Source organism: Hesperophylax consimilis, chromosome 22 (assembly GCF_061612785.1).
Source record: "Hesperophylax consimilis isolate HC1 chromosome 22, BYU_Hcon_1.0, whole genome shotgun sequence".
In the NCBI taxonomy this organism is placed as follows: Eukaryota; Metazoa; Arthropoda; class Insecta; order Trichoptera; family Limnephilidae; genus Hesperophylax; species Hesperophylax consimilis.
Window position 1 is genome coordinate 7910635 of NC_142857.1, and position 23519 is coordinate 7934153.

Below are 23519 nucleotides of genomic sequence, written 5' to 3' on the forward strand. Positions count from 1 at the left end.
AGATTCTGGTACTTATATTTTTTTATCTTACTGCAATTTGACAGTTTTTTATGAAAGTCAAAACATTCCATAGTTACGAATAATCTGACAGTATTTGAATTGTCCCTACTCCCGTTGCTTGCGAAACGAACTAGCGATGCCTGGGTGCGAACCCGCTTTTTACCACTCAAAGTGACTTAAACTTTCTTTCATAACACCCTTCAGACTCACAACATACGCTAATTGAGTTTGCCATAATCCCACCGGCTTCGGGCAGTGGCACTGTTGTGCGATGTTCACAAAAAAGATTAAATTAGTTATTAGTGAACTGTTTGTAAATTGTTAGAGTTTTTCGACCTCTTAAATTCCTACAGATTTGTCTGTAGAAGCTAGACGATGCCGCAGTCTATGACAAAATATAATAATAGTCATTGACATACTCCTGACTGTCACCAGCTATCACTCAACACGAACAACAGTCAATGTATGTCAACAGGAAAAAACTGTACCAAATATCCCAAAAGCTGATAGTTCATACTTCTGTCTTATTTTTTTGGCATTTCTTGATCTCTCACTTTGATTTTCGCTTGAAAACCAGAGATAAAACAAATGCAGCATTTTTATCTCTTTTTATTTGACTTTGTTCCATTTTTAAAACTCGTATCATGTCTGCATTATTTAAATGTGGGTAAGTACCCACTTAAAAATCTCGCAAAAAAATCGTGTGGGCAGGTACTACGTGGGTACCTACTGAGACATTTTTTACCTCTGTCGTGCTGACCGAATAAATTGACACATAGTCCCTAGTAAATAAAACTTGGCAAACAAATGATGATTAGGATGAATGGTTTGTATGAGATTCATTATATCTCGGCCAATGAATTGTTTGACAAACACCTTGATCTTGCCCTGTGTTTTGATTCGCTGGATTCACCGTTATGTGTTGTCATCTCGATGGTATGAGAAAGAGACAATTGATTGAACATTCTTTTATCTGCCAATAATACCCTTTGCATAATATTGATTCTCTCAAATGAAATCATACCTTTGAGGTGTCTATTATTATAAATATAAATCAAAATGTGTCATACGGAAATATTTATACCTGTTGGTTGTGCCAAGCACAATTTCAAATGGAAAATGATACGTATCTTCTAGATTTTATAGCTGTCTGCCTGCACTGAATTTACATTCAATTGATTCCAAATTTCGTGACTTTCGCAAACAATTTAGTACCAATTTCCATTCACGATCAATGCTGCGTGCATGCATGAGGGTAAGATAGAGCATAATTCCTCAGAAATACTGATTGCATTAGAAATGAGATCCCTGAGAGGTATGTGTGAACATATTAAAAATGGAGAGATCCTAAAACCATTGATGTAAGCTAAATGAACAAGATTCATAAATGGATGCTTTAATGGTTTGGACATGTATAGCGGATGGTCAGAGAAAAGAGTGTTGGTAGAAAACATGATCAGAGTGGTAGATACTCCCAGTATCGTCCCAGTGTAGTCTGGTTACTGACCAGATCTGAATTGCTGGGTATTTCTCCTCATCAGACTTTAGCTTCACAACATTAATACTTTTTAAATTACACAAATTAGGCATCTAACTAACTAACCATCACACACACTCCTTTGCTTCATTCACATTCATACATCGTCTCATACATAATCGTCTATTATTCTGACTCTTGAAATGACCCGACTCAAGTATCTGATTCACTTAATCGTGCCATGTCTTCCTCGGGTGTCCCCAACTACTTCTACCATTCACTTTTTTTTTTTTTTTTTTTAAATTAACAATTACATAATATAATTACACAATATAGTACAGTTATTAATTACATAATATTATTATTTGATGTACCCCCATAAATAAGCAGGGCTTGTGTGTATGGGAGTGTTGTTATATTGGTTTATATTTGATATGATTCAGTTCAACTGTTCGGAATACTTTTTAAGGTGGCTTTTGAATTCGTTTTTATTTGCATTCATGTTTCTAATTTTTTCTGGTAATGAGTTAAAAAATTTAACTCCGAGAATTCATTATTTGTATCATATGTTCTCCTTACACTCCTTTCTTCGCTCATTCGCTCTATATGCCCAAACCATCTAAGCATCCCTTTCTTAATCTTACTCCTTACGCTTAACTAAACTGTGGCCTAAACAATAAATTTAATGTTCTTTCCTTGCGTTTCATGATGTTCACACTTCAAGTCATTAGGTGTAATTCCGAAAATAATAGTCAGAGTGGCGGATACTCTCAATATTACCCTTGAAGGATACCAAAATTCAGAATCAAAAGGTTGCTTAGCTATGTTTAGTGACTAGATCTGAATACTTGACAATCTTGAAAAGTTTCTAGTTACAAACCTTTATCTTTTCCTTCCCTACTTCTTTCAGTCTAAAAGCAAAAAATTTCAGTGCAATTACGCCATGAAACTAACTGAAGTGAATGAAACGCTTTTTTTTACTTTGTACCTTAACCCAGGGGTTCCCAAACTTCCCAAAGTCGTGGCACACTTAGAAAATTTGAATTTTCTCATGGCACCCTAGTCATATAATATCTATCTGTGGTAGCTATGTTTCATATTTGTACGACTATGAAGAATAAACCAGTTAAGAAAGTTTTCCATTCCATAAAATGTTTAATTATGTTTTTTAGTAGATACACCAGGGTGCCTCGCGGCACTCTCTCCGTGGCACCTCAGGGTGCCGCGGCACTTACTTTAGGAACCTCTGCCCTAACACATTTAGTAATAATTAAAAAAGAAGAGAAAAAAACACTTCCACATAAAATTAATAAATTATTTTCGCCAGAGTATATTCGGGAGTGGTCTTTTCTACAGGTAAAGTTTGCCCGCGTTATCTCAGGTGTTGGAATTTCCTCACATAATAACTGCCCGAGTATACTTAAGCGGTTAATTGTTACTTTGCACCTCAATATATTGTAACTTCATATCTCCTTTATACTCTGCACCATAATTGCTACTTTATACCTTCAATTGCTACTTTATACCTTCAATTGCTACTTTATACCTTCTTTGTTTTTTTACACCCCAAGTTACTTTGCACCTCAATAAATTGTAACTTTCATCTATAATTTTCATCCAAATTGTTATTTTGTACCTCAATAGTATACATAGTACACCTCAATTTATTGGGGTTTTTTTTAACTCATTTTAAACTAACCTAAAATTCACAATGAAAGTCTCGCTAGCCACCATCCACGTTTATGACTTCAAAACGATATTAATCACAAGCACGATGCTGCCGGCTCTTTCAGGTCTATTTCGGTGGAAGTGTGTGTGGCGCCCACTCGCGGGCTATTTCAGCCCGAGGAAAGGAACGTTAGTACCAGGGCTGACAGAAACTGCCACTTTCTGGCAGATTCCCATCTGGTGAGACACGGTGGTATATAGGTCACAGGTGAATGGAACATTAACTGATTTAAATGAATTTTTTTTGCTAAAGTGGAATGTGTTTTCACTAAAGCATTTGCCGGTCTTAAAAATAGGGTACAGATTTACGCACTTATATGTGCATCTGGTATAAGATGATTCATAAGAATTTACAAAACAGAACAGGGACAAAACACAACAACAAATAAACATATCTTATGCTTTAATCATATTATGTTGTCAGGTTACCTTATATGTAGGTGATGGTCTCATGTGAATAGTTTTTTTAAGAGGAAATAAAAGATTTATGTCGAAATATGACATAGAATAAATTTACGAAAGCGGTTGCTGGTCTTTCTGGTACGTAATTTTCAAACATAATTCAAACAGTAGGTAATTCCATTCAAATATATACCATATAACTAGAGTATCTTTAGTAGGGACGTCCCCGATTAGCACAGATCAGTTAGTACATCTGTAAGTGGTTACTTATATTCGAAAAAAAGACGATAGCTTTAAAAATCATATTTTGAACAATATGGCATTGTCTTATACTTTGAGAAGTGCATATTTCAAAGCTCCATAATTCATGATGTAAATGATGCTGAGAGCTGAAAATTGCTGCATTGACTTAAAAATTCCAGACAGAAAAAAATTCGGTAATTTCGTGATGCCAGAACTATATTATCATTTGAGAGTTTTTGCTAATTCATACAATAAATTATGATTTAAATAGGTTTGCATCCCTGGTTTAAAATTTTCTCTTGTATAGTGTTGGTAATGGTTCAAAGTACGTTTTTTTATTATGTTTGCAACCCTGATATATAAATTATTGATATTCAAAATAAAAATTTGGATCTATTTCAAGGTAGACACATGTAACCGTTTTGAATCAAGTAATATTATTAGACGTCTTCTTTTAAATGTCATCATTAGAATGTGCCAGAAAGCAGTGAACAGATAATTTCTAGAAGTGTGATCGATACCAGATTGTAAGAAAACTGATTTTGCCAATTTACATAAGACCTTTCCACTCAACAAGCCCAAATTGTTTATCTATTTATCTCTGTCTAGAGTCTTCTAATACAATTGCATATGTTTTATCAACTGAATAAAAATAATATGAACATATCTGAATACTCCATTGCCCGACATAAATACTCAACCAGTATAATCAGCCAAAATGTGCTGGTTATTCCCAGTTTTAATACGTCTTTGGGCAGAGAAATATTGAATTTAATGCTACAAAACTATAGAGGGTAAATTGCACAATTTTTGGGGGGTGATTTAGAAAATAGAATTTAGAAAAAAGATAACTTTTTTCAAATTCTGTTCATTTTTCCCCATAAAAAAATATTTTTCCATTGCACTATATTATTTTCTCCAAACAAACATTTCAACTTCTGTACCTGAAAACTACCTTAAAATGTTATTCGTCTTTTTTTACTTGTTAGTATCTTGTAGAATCACATCCCAAAGTTTGTGCACTCTACTCCTGAACACCGCCGTGTAATGTAACGGTTTAGCAAATCAAACAAAAAATATAACAGAAATGAATACATTAATGGAACACATTATACTCGCATCATGTACAGAAAAAACTAATTAAAAATTGTCAAGAATTTTTGACACACTTCTATCGATTTATCTCTTCAGTGCCTGAAAGATAATCTTAGCGCTATTATTTATAGAAAATATACTCAGACTATATTGACACGTTTGAAAGTGTGGAAGTTTTCAGTGGGAAAAATATGTTGTATTCTTCAAAGTTGCTATGTTGTTTCGTGGCATACCGTCACGCCTTGTCTGTTAGACCATATGTGGTCAGAGTGCCAACAATGTATTACCGCTTTGACAAGACTTGGATTTCAAAAATAATCTAGTGAAATTTGTTGTCAATCAAATTCACACCTAGAATTAGTTCATTGTGTAATGTTCCTTATGACAATTGAGCTAATTTTATAAGGTTTATCATACTTTATAATCAACATCGCAGCTCTTTGACAGAATAATAGTAATTGGATTATTTGTAGAGCGCCATTTTTGTGAAAAATCACCTCAAGGGCGCTGTACAATTTATTACGAGTTCCTAGGCTCTATCTAATTTTATTAATTACAAACTGTTGTGTTCATACATACAGGTCATCCAACTCGTCTTTGAAGTAGTTTATAAATAAATGGTTCTTTTAGATTAATCAGGGATTTATTAATACTCCGCGTATTATGACTCAATAGTCAACCTAACTAGTAGCTAGCTAATTGGAATCTGAAACAGTAAGTTTCTCTGAGAGCCTCCCACCGGCCCTGGCGACTACTGGCCACTGGCTCCATCTTGCGGACTTCCACGCAAGCTCTATGCACTGCCATCTGTGCGTGCATCTATGAAGCTCTTACTTCCCAACACAAACAGATACAAAAAAACATACTTACCTGGCAGGTCACTTCAGATAAATACACTTTTATTAAAAAGTTTAGGACTTAGGACACGTCAAAATACTGAACATTGATTTAACATTTGCCATTTTACTCTCCATTACTATTGATATTGCATTTATTAGAAGATTAGTGGCAAACGTAGGGTTGATATTAAAACATCCAAATACAAAAATAAGTTTTTGTATTTTAACTAGCTGACGTGTACACAGCGTTGCTCGTGGACTTGTAAAAGTTTGGTATAAAGTATTGAGATTGTGAGGCCTTTTTAAGATATACAATGCCTTAGTACATTATTGGTCTAGTCTGAGGCAGTCAACTCATAGATCAGCAACATCAGCAGCTATAGGCAGACTGATGGAACCTAAGCGCAAACCAAATACTATGTTTGGTGATCGCGCTTTCGGAGTATCAGGGCCGAAGGCTTGGAATAAACTCCCTCCGGGACTAAGATTCATAACAAGTCCAACAGAATTCAGGTCAAAACTAAAAACTTACCTTTTTAAGCTGTCATATCCTTAAATTAAATATACCATTTCTGAGAGAAAGTCCAGTTATATCCAATTTTCCAATTACTTCCTAAATCCTGTATCTAAATTTCGCTAATAAACAATTAGTTAATGTTAATTAAGTGTTAATCTCAAGTGACCTACCAGGTAAGTATTGTACTGTATATTATCTCCACATATAGTTAGTAATAACATAGATCATTGTAGAAATGTATTACATATTTGTAGAGCGCCCTTGAGGTGATTTTGCACAAAAACGGCGCTATACAAATCATCCAAATATTATTTTAATGTATCTCATAAGGTTTAGCCAGCGTTAGCAATGTAAGCGCCTGAAAATATTTTTTTACAACTTGATTATACAAAACATCGATTTTTCTCTACTTTCTATGATTATAGTCTGCATGTATTATATATATAAACCTTCCGTGAGAAATTTTCTAAATGATAGTGAAAACCCTATCAAAATCTGTTGCGTAGTTTAGAAGAACTAAGTGCACAAAGAGACAGACGCGAATAGCTACATTATTTCACACTATTTAGAGGTAGATCAAAAATGTGGAATTTAAATTCATCATTAATATGTGGTATATTTGCATCCTGTCCCAAAGTGGAGGATACTCTCAGTATTGCCCTGGTGGGAGACCACCATTCAGAATCAAAATGTCAGTTAAAATTCTAACTAATATTATAAATGCGAAGTGTGTTTGTTTGTCCTTTCACGTCGCAATGGAGCGACCAATCAACGTGAATTTTGCATAGGGATAATTGGAGGAATGGGAAATGACATAGGCTACTTTCATCCCGGAAAAACATTTCATTCCCGTGGGAATCCTTGGTACTGTAATTTCTTCCTAATACCACGCGAGCGTAGCCATAGCCGTGGTTAAAATCTAATTGATTTATATAAATGACTAGATGAAGTCCCCGGCGTTGCCCGGAATTTACATAGAGTTTTTCGAAATCAGATGCAGACAGTGACCTTCCTCCTGTTTTGTAGGTCAAGTGTGCAAAATTTCATCAATCTCGAAGTAAAACTATACATTTGTATAAGATAAACTACAGACTCTCTTCTTTATATATGTAATAATAAATAGTAATGATACTTTTTTTTAATTCACTAATGTTTCGGTAACCGATCGTCCCTTCTTCAGGGTACAATCCGTCTTACTCATAATAGATAATACCAGTCGTAATACCGCAGCATTAGTGGCTGACAGATTTTTAAACTGCCCGACCCTTGGATTAGGGACGTATTACTATAGTATTAAGACAGAGATTTTTGTTAAAAATTTGATTTATTTGACGAATATCGAACGGTCGCGCAATGAAAATGTAAAAAGCAGTATTACCCATTGGCAGCACTATCAGAGGAATATATTTTAAATCGATCGATTTACCAAACAAATACGGAACGCATTTTCAAATTGGCCAAATTTCGAAGCAATTCAAAGCAGACCGGGTCAATGACATCACAAATGTCATCTGAAGAAACGAGAAGTTAGCAACTAAATGCAAAAATGACCTTATTTTTTAGGATTAAAACAAAGTGGTGCCAGTCTGAAAAAATCTTCCATGAATATTATTATGAGTATATATTTTAACCCTAGCAGTATATGACCCTTCTCACCGTATAGCTACACCAGCGCTGCAGCGGCGTATTAGGGAATCTTTATAATCTTTATAAATAAGGCTGAATATTTATACAGGGTGCGCCAGAGAAACTTACTTATTTGAAAAAATTCCCGACCGTTGAGTTGGGCAGGTAGAGGGGCGGGAGGGGGCGCATCTGGAGGGGGACGTCCCCAAGTTTATTTCCCATTTTCGTCAGTTGCCATTATGCTGTGGTCTAGAGAGCAGCGGGCCTTCGCCGTCGAGAGCTTCTTTTGTAACGGTCGCTCAGTTGTTGCTACGCAACGTGCCTTTCGCGCTCGCTTCGAAATTCCTCCTCCGGATTTGACTCCATGTGATTTTTTTTATGGGGTTATTTGAAATCCCTTGTTTATGTCGATCGACCACGGACCATAGATTACCTGAAGAACAACATTCGCGATGCTATTGCCAATATTCCGATTGATATGCTGAGAAGAGTGGACGAGAACTTCAAAAAACGACTTAACCAGTGTATGCGCGATGAGGGTCGCCATTTAAAAGATGTAATTTTTAAGACAGTATGAAAAAAAACTTGGTACATTGCATTTTCAAATAAAAAAAGAATTACAACAATAACTACAGTGCTTTTGTTTTTATTGAACTTTCAAATAAGTAAGTTTCTCTGGCGCACCCTGTACAACATAAACAGTTTAATTCTTATGTATATAAAAATGGTTCCACAAAATAATATTGCAATAATTGTAGAAGTAACATTGCTTTATCTAAGCATAGGTTAGTTATAAAAAAATTACTAACCAACCTATGAATGACATATTATTTTTCTACTATTACTAGTGTTCTTTATATTTGCCAAGGTCATCTTGATAAATGTTATAACATAAATCATTTTAATTTAACCGCATTTAAATCATTTTCATGAAAGAATTTTTATCCCACATTGCATTTACCATTCTTACGGTGCAGGAAATAGGTTTATTGCATTTCCTTAAGCACTCGGTAACTCTTACATGTGGTAATAAAATGTATCGCATAGAAATTGGGTACTGTGAATGTGTGCATTAATTTAAAAAAAAATACTTTGCACTCATATAAATGTTATATTAAATATTTAAATAATAGTCTTAGATATATCAGTATTTGTATCTATAAACTTTCCACTTCCACCAGCTTTAGAACATACCCCAATTGGGGATGCCATAGTTTCACTGGCTCTGGCTGGGAGCAGATGGGAGCAGCTCTTGTGCAGTATTCACATGTTAAAAAAAAACACAATGTTTTAAGTAAAATTACTTTTGATACATAGACGGTTTGCACAGTTCCGTAAGCTTTCACTTTATTTATCTGGCATTTGCCAAATTCCATTTAAAGTTTACCAGGGTTGTCGTTGGATGTTTAGCAATGTCTCCTGGCTCCGCAGCATGGCTTCCATGAGCCATCTTCCCATCAAGGCGGGACATTGACACCATAGATAAATTAATTTTTCTTCATTCTCTTCATGTTCAAGGACGCAATCCACAGCAGTAGCAGTCCACAATGGTTTGTGATACCTACTGCCAAAGGAAGGATGAAAATAGATGAAATGCTATAGAAATAACACCTCTAAGGCTACGGTGTGTGGTTAAACCATATTTGACCTTTTTACAGATCCGGAAAGAATGCAAATCTGAATAAAGCGTAGTGAACAAGATTAATAAAGATACTCTTAGGTGGTTTGGACATGTGGAGCGGATGAACGAAGACAGGAATGCCAGTAGAATATATGACGCAAAAGTGAATGGTAGAAGAAATCACTGAAACCCGAGGAAGACATGGCACAACATGATTAGTCAAAGATTATTTATTTATTTATTTTGTAAGAAACAAACAGATTTTATATAATATACAATGATAGATATAAATATACAAGTTAACTGAAGTCAAGCCACAGAAGTTTCTTATGATCAGTGCATTAAAAATGAAGTTTTAGTATCTTAAAATTAATTTGGTGTTAGGAAAGGGAGAGGAAGGAGAAAATAGGAAGAGGATAGGAGATGCTCCCGATACATTCCATACTCTCATATTAATAATCGATTGTACGCATTACTTCATATCGATATTTCTTTAGGTTATTACCAAAAATGTCAATGCTGTAAAATTTTGTATTATATTGTGCACATATACGAGGAATTGGGGAATTTTTTCGAATGTTTGTTCTACACAAGGGTAGATAAAATAAATCAGATTGTCGGGTTGATCTAGACGGAATATGAAGATTTATTAAATTGGTAAGTTCTGGTGAGTCCAGACCATTATTTAGGATTTTAAATAATAAGATTTGATCAAAAATTAGACGTCGTGTTTGGAGGGAATTAAAATTATGAAATTTAATGGATTCGGTATAATTTGAGAAGTGTAAGTTTATAATTTATGTGTTTAAAAAATTTTTTTTGAATTCTTTCTATTCTATCGATATGGGCTTGGTATAAAGGAGTCCAGATCGGTGTACAGTGTTCCAGGTGCGGGCGAATATATGAGGTGTAAAGGGAATATAGTGTTTATGTTGTGGAAGGGTTTTGCTATGCGAATTATAAATCCCAGCATTTTATTGGCATTGTTAATGATGTCATCAGTGTGTTAGATAAAGTTTAATTTAACATCCAGTGTTACCCCAAGGTCCCTGATATATTTTACTTCATTGATGTGTGTGCCGTTTATATATGAATGTGGATGAATTTTTATTTCAGCAATACAGTAAATTATAGATATAGGTTAAATCATTAATGAATAAGGTAGAACGATGAAATTCTACCTAGCATGATATAATCACGATCCAGTACGGCCTCCAGTTTTTTCCATAGACTTTCAGAGTTTTTCATTGGTAGATATAGTTAGGCAACAATATGACGTCACAATATTCACAGTTCCAATTTTCGATCAGACTTATACCCCCCTGGAATCAATGATCTAATAATGTCTCACTAGCTGAGTAGCTCCTTCAGTGAGTTATCCATAAATAATAAACTAAAATAGAGGATGAAACATAACTCTGTATTAGCACATGATCCTCGCTTTATCGTCTTTCGTACACCATCTTGTATATCCTCTGTTGAGTATCTACACAAACAAAATATTATAAGTAATTATTGAAGACAATATTAGTGATTTCTAAGCGAAAATCTGAAACAGAAAAATCAGAAAAGGATACGGTCACATCTAGGACTCGAACCCAGGACCCTTGTCTTTCCGGGACACCGCTCTACCACTGAGCTAATGGGACCCTATCATAAAAAATAAGATAGGTTTATCTAAAAAGACGCTGTCTAGATTGCATTTAGTTCGGGTTGAATCTTGCGATCATACATAAAAATGTGCGGTGAAAAAATGAAGACAATGTTGGTAGTTCTTATTCGAAGTATGATACAGTTAAAAGTGACCTAGGGGGATAGGGTCCCATTAGCTCAGTTGGTAGAGCGGTGTCCCGGAAAGACAAGGGTCCTGGGTTCGAGTCCTAGATGTGACCGTATTCTTTTTTGATTTTTCTGTTTCAGATTTTCGTTTAGAAATCGCTAATATTGTCTTCAATAATTAAATATTACAATTTGAGGTTTTACTCAATTAAGTTATTCCGAAAAATAAATATTATCAGCATTAATTACTCTCCTGAAATATCCATACAAATTGAAAATATCTCCCGAGTAAAAATAAATGCCGCCGACGGGAATTGAACCCGCACCTTCTGGTGTCCGGTCAGGTGCTATGGACCACTGAGCTACGTCGGCTTATTCCCAACCCGCCAAATAATTCAATATGTACAAGTACTTCAATCGACAATTACTGCTTATTATATTTTTTTCATCTGTAAACAACCAAATTTATTTTTGTAGGCAAGGCTTTGTTAGTGCTGAATTTCCCACTAGATGGCGTCGAGACATATTATATCTGCATAATATTTTGACTTGTCAAATATTATTATTTTTTAATGATAAACTAATTTTTTTTTTATTTAAGTACATAAAGCAGGCATGGTGCCCAAAAATGTACATACATGGATGTTTAAATACATAATAATAACAAAAATAGTAACAAAATGAATAAGATAAATATGCAGAAGCAAATGACAAATAAGAATGGGTAAAAGGTAAATACAAATATGTTCATAAACGATTTGTTATTGTCACACCTGTACTGGTGAGACACTGATTAGGTAGGTACAATATTACTTCTCTTTAAATAAAGGGCTTCATCACAATATCAGCTTAATATGATTAAAGGTAATACAATTTTTTTTAAAGTTTTTTAATTGGTCATTAAAAATGTTTATAAGACAAGTAATTCCTGTTGGCGGCATTTAGTTTTACTCGGTAGATATTTTCAATTTGTATGGATATTTCAGGCGAGTAAATACTGCTTATAATAATTTGTTATCCTTTGTGCTATACATTGAAACCTTGTCTTGTAAACATTAGTTTAAAATGTATTTATAAATTTGCGAATGTAGGTGTTGTAACGATTTTCCCACGTGTTTTTATAGCCTGCTGCATAATTTCACTGATAATTACAGTCATAAAACATTTCTTAAACTTAACCGTATTACAGGTTATTAGTTTTCATTTATTTCTTTAATCTTCAATCTCCAATGTTTTCTGAAACGGTGTACGGCTTCCCATTCAATGATTTCTTTTGTATCTAAAGCATTATTGTAGTTCTTCCTTCTCCCATGCAAGGCGAGTTACTGACTGTGTCTTTATCATTGAAAGAGAATTTTCTGTATGGATATTTGAAAAAATATATATTGATACCAACTGCTCAAGCGATTACTGTGAGCTTTGGTTACATTCGGCCGCGCTCATTCCAAAATCATACCTCCGGATAATAATACGAAAACATGAATTGTTTTCTTAAAATAAATTAAAAAACGTAAAATTTATAAATTTGTTTTTAGTTATCAAAATTGCCCTGCTTCATACTTATTTGAGGCAGTACTGAATGTTGTCTCTGGTCTACTGAAAATGTCTATAGTCACAGACAGAGGGGCTTTAACTCCGTTCGAAAATTGAAACCGAAATCATATGATTGCCTAACTATATCCACCAATGAAAAACCCTGAAAGTCTATGGAATAAACTTTCAGAATTTTTCATTGGTTTATAGTATAATAAGTAGGCTACGAATGAAAATTATACTGTCTATGTATTGCATATCTACGGTTTTTTAGGACCAATTTGTTTCATACGAAAAGCCCGAAGATATCGATCTAGTGAGTGGTTTATTTATGGTCACAGACATTAACCCAATTTTTAACATGATGTTTAATTTTTAGAAAACAATTTAAGATGGCAGACTTAGGACGTGTTGTTTCGGAGAATTTGAACAATTCATCAAATTTCAACGTTCATTTTCAAGTTCTGTGAAAGATTTTTTCAAGTTCTGTTTTTATTTCAGTTCTGTCAAGCAACTAGCCTATAATAATATAAAAACAGAACTTGAAAAGGACTTTCACAGAACCCGAAAATGAACGTTGAAATTTGATGAATTGTTCAAATTCTCCGAAACAACCCGTCCTTAATGGTACAAAACATTACCCGGAATATTCAATGAGGCGAAAACATTACTGACATCTTTTGGTATTTGATGGAAACTAAACAAATAAAAGATTGCGAGAAGTTCAAAATAAATTCATTTTCCAATCACCTATACCTATATGGCTACCAAATTTGGGTAGCTATCACTCGAGTGGTTGACCTGTAGATGTGTCATGTGTTAATTTTTTTTTAAATCATGCCTCTATATTTTGACAGAAGGTCGGAATATTTCAACTTTGCGATAAAATCCAAATAAATTGAATATTTATGAACATATCCGAAAACTAAAAACTGCTTTTCAAAGGTGATAAAATATGCTTTCAAATTGTATATAAATAAAATATATAATTTTTGATATATTGAAATTTTGGAACATAAAAAAAGATTAAGAATGGTCTTACCTAACGTTTTTTGTAATTAAAATTAAAATTAATAACGAAAAAACATATAAAAACACATATTTTATTAGAGAAATGTATTACAAACGTTACTCTCTCCTCATTTTTTATCGTTCCATACAATAATAAATAATTCACGAAGTTTTATATTTTTTTTTTTTAATTGCGTTTGAATCCTTTGGTTTTAAAAAGGTGCACATTTTTATTCTTCTACGGTTAACTTCTATATTGAATACAAAGCCATGGTGTTTTCTCTTTCTAACACCGTTTAGATCATATTTCTCACCATGACAATAAGGGAAATACAACTATTTCTATGATACCATATGAGTTGCTCCCAAAAGCGAAAAAAATAGCCAAATTAATTAATACTTTGCATTATTTTTTTTTTTGCGAAAGGAAGAAGACTTGTACAGAAGTAATAATTGCAAAATCCATTCCTCTATTACCTTATAATGAATGTGTTTTCCCATTGCTTGTTTCCAGGTCGGACGCATATCTCCCGACCATCCCCTGGTGGGAGGGCACAAGGGACCCGTGCTCGACATCGCCTGGTGTCCGCACAATGACAATGTCATCGCCTCGGGATCTGAAGATTGCGTAGTCAAAGTAAGTATTCTTCTTATTTCTTATTTAGGAAGAAAACCAGGAGACCGGGGGAAGCTGAACAAACTTGTGATACCTTCATCCAGCAGTGAATGGATAATGGCAGCAGATGATGATGGTTTTTTTCTGCAGAAGATGAATAACCTTATGATACTTTCATCCAGCAATGAAAGGGTAATGGCAGCAGATGATGATAGTTTTCTGTAAAAGCTGAATAAACTTGTAATACTTTCATCCAGCAGCGAGTGGATAATGGCAGCAGATGATGATGGTTTTCTGTAAAAGCTGAATAAACTTGTAATACTTTCATCCAGCAGCGAGTGGATAATGGCAGCAGATGATGATGGTTTTCTGTAGAAAATGAATAAACTTGTGATACTTTCATCCAGCAGTGAATGGATAATGGCAGCAGATGATGATGGTTTTCTGTAGAAAATGAATAAACTTGTGATACTTTCATCCAGCAGTGAATGGATAATGGCAGCAGATGATGATGGTTTTCTGTAGAAAATGAATAAACTTGTGATACTTTCATCCAGCAGTGAATGGATAATGGCAGCAGATGATGATGGTTTTCTGTAGAAAATGAATAAACTTGTGACTTTCATCCTGCAATAATAACGGATAATGGCGGCAGATGATGATGATTTTCTTTAGTTTCTATCTTTCAGTGGCTTTAAAGCTTTTTAAGATGGTTGAAATAACCGAGGCATTATTTAAAATTTTCTTAGCAAAACCAGTGTATTCTGCCAGTCACCAAAGATAATATGACATTCCAGAGAGTGGTTTAAATGGAAGAAGTCAGGGACACCATGAGATTTCGAAAAACTCTGTGTAAAGCCTAGGCAAGTCTGGAACTTCAGCTAGTTGGCAGTCACTGTCATTATTGTTGGAATTGTATGAACAAATTGTATGAACAAATGGGCATTTAGTACTCTACTAGCATTTAGTTATGCTGTAATACAATCCATGAAAGAATTTGATAATAAGATAGTAATTAATTAAATAATACACAACTATTTATTGTTTTGTAATGTGGGTGGGACGAAACCCATTCAAAACCAAATTTATGTAATAATATATATTTGTTGTCCAGGTATGGCAAATCCCCGACGGAGGTCTGTCCCGGACCCTGACGGAACCCGTGGTGGACCTGGTCTTCCACCAGCGCCGAGTTGGGCTTGTGGTGTGGCATCCCACTGCGCAGAATGTACTCCTGACTGCCGGCTCTGACAACCAGGTAACTAGCTAACTTATAGATAAAACAGGCATACATTACTTACCCTAAGTCCTCTGTAAACCTTGGAGAGTCTGAGAAACACCTCCAATCCTGCTGTTTCCCTCCAGTTCCTTGCCTCTACTCCATCCAGCCGCCTAAAATAGTTAAAAAGCTTAATTCCTGCCAGGTCTTTAAAACTTTTATCTAGTCTTGTCAGTATCTGTGTGATTTGTGATCTGCGTAGCTGTGATGCTCGGTGACTTTTTATATATGAGATGCTGGACAATAAGTAGGTATATATCTACTATCAAATACACAGACTAGTCCGCAAACAATATGCAATTACTGACATATTGAGAAAAAAAATATATATATTATATCCTTAATTAAATAACTAACTGATTGATATTCAATGCTTCAATCATGTTCAACTACAGTTATTAAAGCTAAACTGTTAAAATGCACCAAGCAAACACTAACTAAAGACAATCCACTCGATTTGTGATGAGGAATGCTACCAAAGTGATTTCGCCAAATCTGTTAAAATGCATCACGCAAACACTAACTAAAGACAATCCACTCGATTTGTGATGAGGAATGCTACCAAATTGATTTCGCCAAATCCGTTAAAATGCATCACGCAAACACTAACTAAAGACAATCCACTCGATTTGTGATGAGGAATGCTACCAAAGTGATTTCGCCAAATCTGTTAAAATGCATCACGCAAACACTAACTAAAGACAATCCACTCGATTTGTGATGAGGAATGCTACCAAAGTGATTTCGCCAAATCTGTTAAAATGCATCACGCAAACACTAACTAAAGACAATGCACTCGATTTGTGATGAGGAATGCTACCAAAGTACGATTTCGGCTTGTTGAGGGTCCATGTCAGCGAGAAAAAAAAAATTGAGATTTAAATGGGGAACACGCGAGCGGACCCACATTTATATCAAGTCATCATTGAGATTTACATGGGGAACACGCGAGCGGACCCACATTTATATCAAGTCATCATTGAGATTTAAATGGGGAACACGCTAGCGGACCCACATTTATATCAAGTCATCATTGAGATTTAAATGGGGAACACGCGAGCGGACCCACATTTATATCAAGTCATCATTGAGATTTAAATGGGGAACACGCGAGCGGACCCACATTTATATCAAGTCATCATTGAGATTTAAATGGGGAACACGCGAGCGGACCCACATTTATATCAAGTCATCATTGAGATTTAAATGGGGAACACGCGAGCGGACCCACATTTATATTAAGTCATCATTGAGATTTAAATGGGGAACACGCGAGCGGACCCACATTTATATTAAGTCATTATCAACATTCAGGCGTTCCGTAAATGTCATAATACACCTAACACAGATAACACTGTTTACATAATACCAATAATAGACATAGAAATGACTTATTTGATCTTTCCTAGAATTGTTTATTGAAGTATATAAATAGAGTCTAGAGTGTTCCTTTTATTGTCAGAATTAATATATTGAATAATGATTATTACGCATTGGAGGTGCGAATTTTCCAATTTTCCCAACTTGTCGTTGACAAAGTCCAGGGTAATGACGTTTTGGTCTACGTTCAACATTTAAATGTACTTCCTATAGACTTCAAATCTAGGTTTGAGGACGTTTTTAACGGTAGTAGTAGAACATTGAAGAATCGGATACATATGACAAGAAGAACTGATCGGAATGCGTACTACTTTCGATCAAAGAAATTTTAGGTACATTGCAACAAGATTGTGCAATACTCTTCCATAGAACATAAAAAAATATGATACTCAAAACAAATTTCAAAGAGAACATTATAATTTGGATCAAAAGTAATAATAGGTCCTGTACCAGTGCCCTCAACCAAATTCGAAATTATTGATCTAACAAACATATTGAGCGATTATATTGTAATATAAGTGTCGGTATATTCAGATGTATTTAAATTAACTTTTCAAATGACTGCCTCAACACAGGGTAGCCTTTAGCCTAGTGAGGCAGGTTATGAGAAACGGTTGTTGGGTAGCTTTGTGAGGCGGGTTAAGGTAGGGGCTGTTGAAAGGGAAGGGAATCTGAAGGGAAAACATGTTAGTGTACAAAAAAAAAATTTGCAAGTAACTTTGGGAACCTCTGCTCTAGTCAAATACATATTTGGCCTTGAAAGGCCTAGGCAGGCAGTAGTGAATACACATGCTCTAAATTCGAATTCTTTCCAGCCTTTCGGATACTGGCTATAAGACAGCGTCCAAACTGTTGCTGGTATGTGTGTACGCGGTTCATAGATTTTATAGCATACGACTCGCTCCGTGGCCATACGTCATGTCGTTGTGTGTATTAAACACATATGCTGTTGTTAGTATGTGTGTATTTATGCGCTATGCTTTTAACAAGATATCTAATAAGATATTTAAGAAAATATCCGAGCATCGAGAATGTATATTGATTTCGATTCGCTCCAAACGTTGTGTCGTAAATTTCAGTATTGCCGTTTACGACTAGAAAAAATAAGTTCAAAACTTTTTAACCACTCAGAACATAAGAACGTCAAAAGACGTAAATATGATAATAGCGGTCACGACATTAGAACATCTTTTCACGTAAACGCGCGAGATTTTACAAAAATCGATTTATTTCCATCACTAGTATACGGATTGCCATGATTTAAAAAACAGAGTATCGATAATGAACAACTCTACGCGTCTGTATTCAAGAATATCTATGGAACGTAGAGTTGCATTATCTAAGCCGATTGAATCTGTCATCTTGTTCGTTCATAATTTATTGCGTTTCTAAATAATTTATTAAAAATATTTTAGTTTGAACGGTTAATATTTTGAGGTGACTAATAATTTTTAATTATATTTCTTCAATATATAAAGTGTTATTTCTTTATGATACTCAGAAAAAAGTACATTTTTCAAAGCTTTGAAATAATTGTAAGCGATTTTTACATTTTCATAAAATGTATATTTAGAAACGCAAATATTTACGAATTACAACACAATGCGATAGTGGATTTCATAATCTTTCCAAAACATTTTTTAGAATGAGGCTACGTTTCCCAAAACGTGAGTTATGAAGCTTTTAGCAAAACTCGTAAATAACACAAAAATTATCACGTTTTGACAGTTCTCAAAGGAACACATAGTAGATAAAATTGTCTTTGTCTGAGAGGTTAATCTAAAATACAAGGGATGCTGAGAATCCAAAGTATGTATGGGGAGACCGAGCCTGCTGCATAGACACCACAGGCACACGTTTTCCATACTTTTTTTACAAAGTGACAGAATCCTTAACCCATCCCTGCCAAACCTTTTACAATTTTTGTCTTTAGCCTCGTACCAATCTCTTTCTGTAGCTTCTTTATAAAACATCCCACACATGCATAGATGGGCATAGCACGTATATGGTTAACGAAAAGGCACTGGTTTCCAATTTATTATAATATTGCATGTTGTATATATCAACTCTTATGCTACTTACAACCACTTTCACGAATCAAACTGAGCAATAATTTGGTTCAAATGCAAAACACTTTTCAAAGATTAAATTACTAGAAAATTTTAGATGAACAAAGCATTCACTAACTTTGGTGAAAGCAGTTCTGCATATTCTTTATTTTTATCAATGCATGTTCTGAATTGTCCAGTTACAATTCTACAATGGATAATTCACATGGTGGAAGGTGCATGCACTTGATTTAACCTTTAACAAATAAATTAAGTCTAACTAAATAAATTTTACACAACTGATAAAGATTTGAGAGGCTGGTATGTATGGGTACCACCGCCTCTGCCATAGGTCACCCCATGTGGTTCGCTATGTTTGGTGACCTAGCAGAGGTGGTTCGTCGGGTGAGATTTGTCCGGGTCTTGGCGGCTGATGCATCTGCCCACCAGATGCGTGACAGGTCGGATCAAGAGAGATTGGTTGATAGAGACCTCTATTGGTTGATAGAGGACTCTCTCGAAACGTCACCTTGCACCACAGTGGCAGGTATGGATTCATACGTCTGTCACTCCTGGACAAACTGACCCCCAGATTCCTACCCACCCCTCATACCTTTTTCATTTCCTTTAACCTTTCCTTATCTGTGGTGTGTATTTACTACACATTGCTTCTAATAACTTTAATAACTCTATAAATATAATAAATTCTGGGTTCAGATTTTAGGTATTCCTCCGTTATGCATTTATGCACTGAATTAAAAAATAATATATTACATAGTTTTCAAATTCAATTAAAAATCAGAGTTTTTTGTTAAAAATCGGGAACAAATACACCAATACAATCAACCTTGTGATACTAATACGCGAAGAGTGTGCGTGGAAATGACACGCTATTGATGTCCCGCTTTAATTAGCTATGCGGAAACATCCACACTTCTGCAGTTGTAGTTTTTGATTTAGACCATCGATACCTACGACCGCACAGCTGTGTTTGTGCCAGCCGCTAGCCAGTTGGCCGCGAACCGTCGTTAGATGTGGACCCCTCGCACGTTTCTTTAGCATCTGCCGGTGGTTTTTTCATGGTTTCAGCAATTAAATTACAATTATTATCACTTTTGATATAAAATATAATAAACATAATCGATTAGCTATGAATATTCATATTTTTCCAATATTAAATCGCTTATTTTGAGATGTGTATTGACTACACAGCACCGGAACGCGTGTATTTTTTTTAGCACAGTAAGGGAAAGGTTAAAAGCTCCTGAGATGACAAGGCCCTGATGGGAATTATTTTCCTCAGGGCCTCCTGTATGGAGCTAATGTAAAAAAAAAACAAGCATTCGTGTAGGACAAATTGTTCTTTATCAGTTGTGTACTTATTAGTAAGGGGAAAGTGTTTATCTTATAATATTTTTGTATGTAATATGTTTGTAAATATGAAACGATAATTGCTTGTGTTTCTTACTAATCCCAGGTCTTGCTTTTAGAGCCATCGGAGATCTGAGGTAACTTTACTTTTTTGTACTTTTAAAACACATGTTTATATTTTTTTTAATATTATACACTTGGATGCCCTTCCTGGATCAATGGCTACTCATTTGACTTGAGTAATGGGTTCGATTCCTGCAGAATTGAATAAAAATATTTACATTTTCTCTTGGAATGCTATGGCTTATTCGTTCCTGAAAACGACTTGTTCAAGATACAGATGTTCTTGCACAGCATAGCATAACAAGAGGAATGGTGCTATTGAAGGAAATGTCTAAAACACTGGATATACACGGTGTCCGGAAACTCGTAGTACAAGAAGAAAACAGTTGATTTTGTGATGTAACTTTTTTGGTTTGAGCTTTCGCTTTCGAGTAAATTTAATCCAAATTTAGAATATTTTAAGTTAAATTTTAAAAAGTCTGTCAGTAGGGGTTTAATATCAGCTGTTTAATATGTCTTTTAACATTCATTGAAGCGTAGACCCGCTTCCAAAACTTAACCCTTTACTTGCCGGAAAAAAAATACAAAATGGGTTCTCTATGTGATAATACATTCACCAGATTCCCGCTTGTACTACGAGTTTCCGACAATGTAATCACTTTTTAAATAACCTTAAAACTATGTTCCCAAATGTTAAGAATGCCAATTTAAGAAATCTTGAACTGTAACTGGATAAATAATCTGTTATAAAATAATAAAAAATTGTGAAGTTGGTGGACCTTATAATGAATTATGCAAATATCCGCAATGATCAAAGTCGCCACCCGATTCAAAAGTCACCCCATATTACGATACTGGTTCTTGACTTGAACCAACTCAAGTATTTGATTTTCATGATCATGCCATCTCTTCCTGGAGTATCTCAGACTCCGTCCAGTCTTCCTTGTCCTATTGAGGTCGGGGACCAATCGTTTGAACGTAGCGTCTCCTGGCGTCCCTGACCTGCGCTACTTCAACACTTTCAGTCAAAGATATTAGAAGAACGAGATATGCTATGTTGGCCGCCGGACCGTAGCCGGAGTACTAACTAATTAGGGTACTTTGAACGGTATCGGGACGTGTACGCACAGAAATCTGTTCTATGTATTAGTGCGGATACCTTAGCGATGCCTTAGCGTAAGCGAAGGTGTGCAGTAGTATTGGTGAACAAAACCGGCGACACTCGGCAAAACAATTCCACTCAGTACGAACTGCGCGTAGCACATCTCGTTCTTCTAATATCTTTGCTTTCAGTCCACTCCGCAGTCCAGACTGCTCCCAGCCTCCTCTTACAGCCTCTGCAGCTGTTTTCCTCAGCTTAGTCTGCATCAGCCTATCAGGCAGGCCTATTATGTATTTATATATTTAAAATTTTCCAGGTGGTAATATGGAATGTTGGAACGGGAGAGATGCTCATCAACCTGGACTGCCACCCCGATCTGGTGTACTCAGCATGCTTCAACTGGGACGGCTCCAAGCTGCTCACCACCTGCAAGGACAAGAAGATCAGGTCTGTACCATCTACCTGCCGAATACCACTAATTACAAGATACATTGGAACTTGATGAAATTGCCCCTCAGAAGGTATTTCGCCACTTCTTAGTATAAATTAACTTTACTCGTTGTAATTAATATGGCGGTACAATCAAGAACTTAACTTATCGCATATTTACTATTTTGTTGCCAATCGAATATGTTTTTTTTTAGTATGCTAGAAGCATTTTTTAGACACAAAAAGAAAGTCTGTTTTTACCTTGCCTGACATAGAATTTTATCCAACGAATAAAATTCTATGTTGCCGATGGGCAATACTGGCGTACAAGCGGTTAATAATAGAGTTGTGATTGCAGGTTGATAGATCCCCGTACCGGAGTGATTGAGGGTGAGGCCACGTGCCACGAGGGTACCAAGGCATCCAGGGCCATCTTCCTCCGACATGGACTTGTATTCACCACCGGGTAAGTTCGTCATAATAATACTCCACTCTTATAGCGACAGTTTTGTGAAAAGAATATCCCATGGGTTGAATTGTATATAATTATCCCTGTCCACATATGGCGCCCTTAGCATTCCACGTAGTTCCCAACCAACAAAAGGGCAAACGAAATTAATTGCATCAATGTTCGACTATTGCTTGATACTCGCTCGTACTCATCTCGATCATGCACAATCGCACGCTCGGTGAATGTGAATTCTGCAAGTAATTTTAGGACTTTGGCATCTCCAATAGCGGTATGTTGTGAGGTTGAGAAGTTTTTGGCTATTTTCATCACCACACATGACTAAAGTCATTTCAAACCATGTTTCGGTTCAGAATGGTAGTCTTTCATCAGGGCAATACTAAGAGTACCTGTCATTCTGAAACATGTTGTAAATATACCATAGTATATTATTTAAATGAGAAATGACACAAATCAATCAAATAGAATTTATTTTCACACGCGGGGATTTAAACACAGACCCTCAGGAGCAGCCTAGGATCTTAACTGCTAAACCTCAAAGGTTGCTGTGATTTGACTGATGCCTTAGTTTCAAATGACTTACTCTCTTTTACCCGTATCTCCGCCTTATGTCTAATTTCACAAAGCATATGTGTAAATATATTTGCAATAATAACTTAACTAACTTTTTTGTATCTACCGTTTCAGGTTCAGCAAGATGTCGGAGAGGCAGTACTCCCTGCGGGCGCCGGACGCCCTGGACGAGCCCATCGTGATGGTGGAGCTGGACACGTCCAACGGAGTCATGTTCCCCCTGTACGACCCCGACACCAGCATGGTCTACCTGTGCGGGAAAGGGGACTCCGTCATCAGATACTTTGAGGTAAAGTTCTATCTTCTTAATGTTCGAGT

The 23519-nt window shown here is 35.5% G+C and overlaps 1 protein-coding gene across 1 annotated transcript in view; it reads left to right on the plus strand.

The window, feature by feature from the left end:
- coro (protein coronin) overlaps nt 1-23519 on the plus strand; it is a 55969-nt gene that overhangs the window by 19975 nt on the left and 12475 nt on the right. Inside the window, exons 3-7 of the mRNA XM_089645549.1 lie at nt 14386-14508; nt 15602-15745; nt 22047-22177; nt 22518-22625; nt 23316-23490. Coding sequence (XP_089501675.1) covers nt 14386-14508; nt 15602-15745; nt 22047-22177; nt 22518-22625; nt 23316-23490 — 681 coding nt within the window. The remainder of the gene's footprint in view (nt 1-14385; nt 14509-15601; nt 15746-22046; nt 22178-22517; nt 22626-23315; nt 23491-23519) is intronic.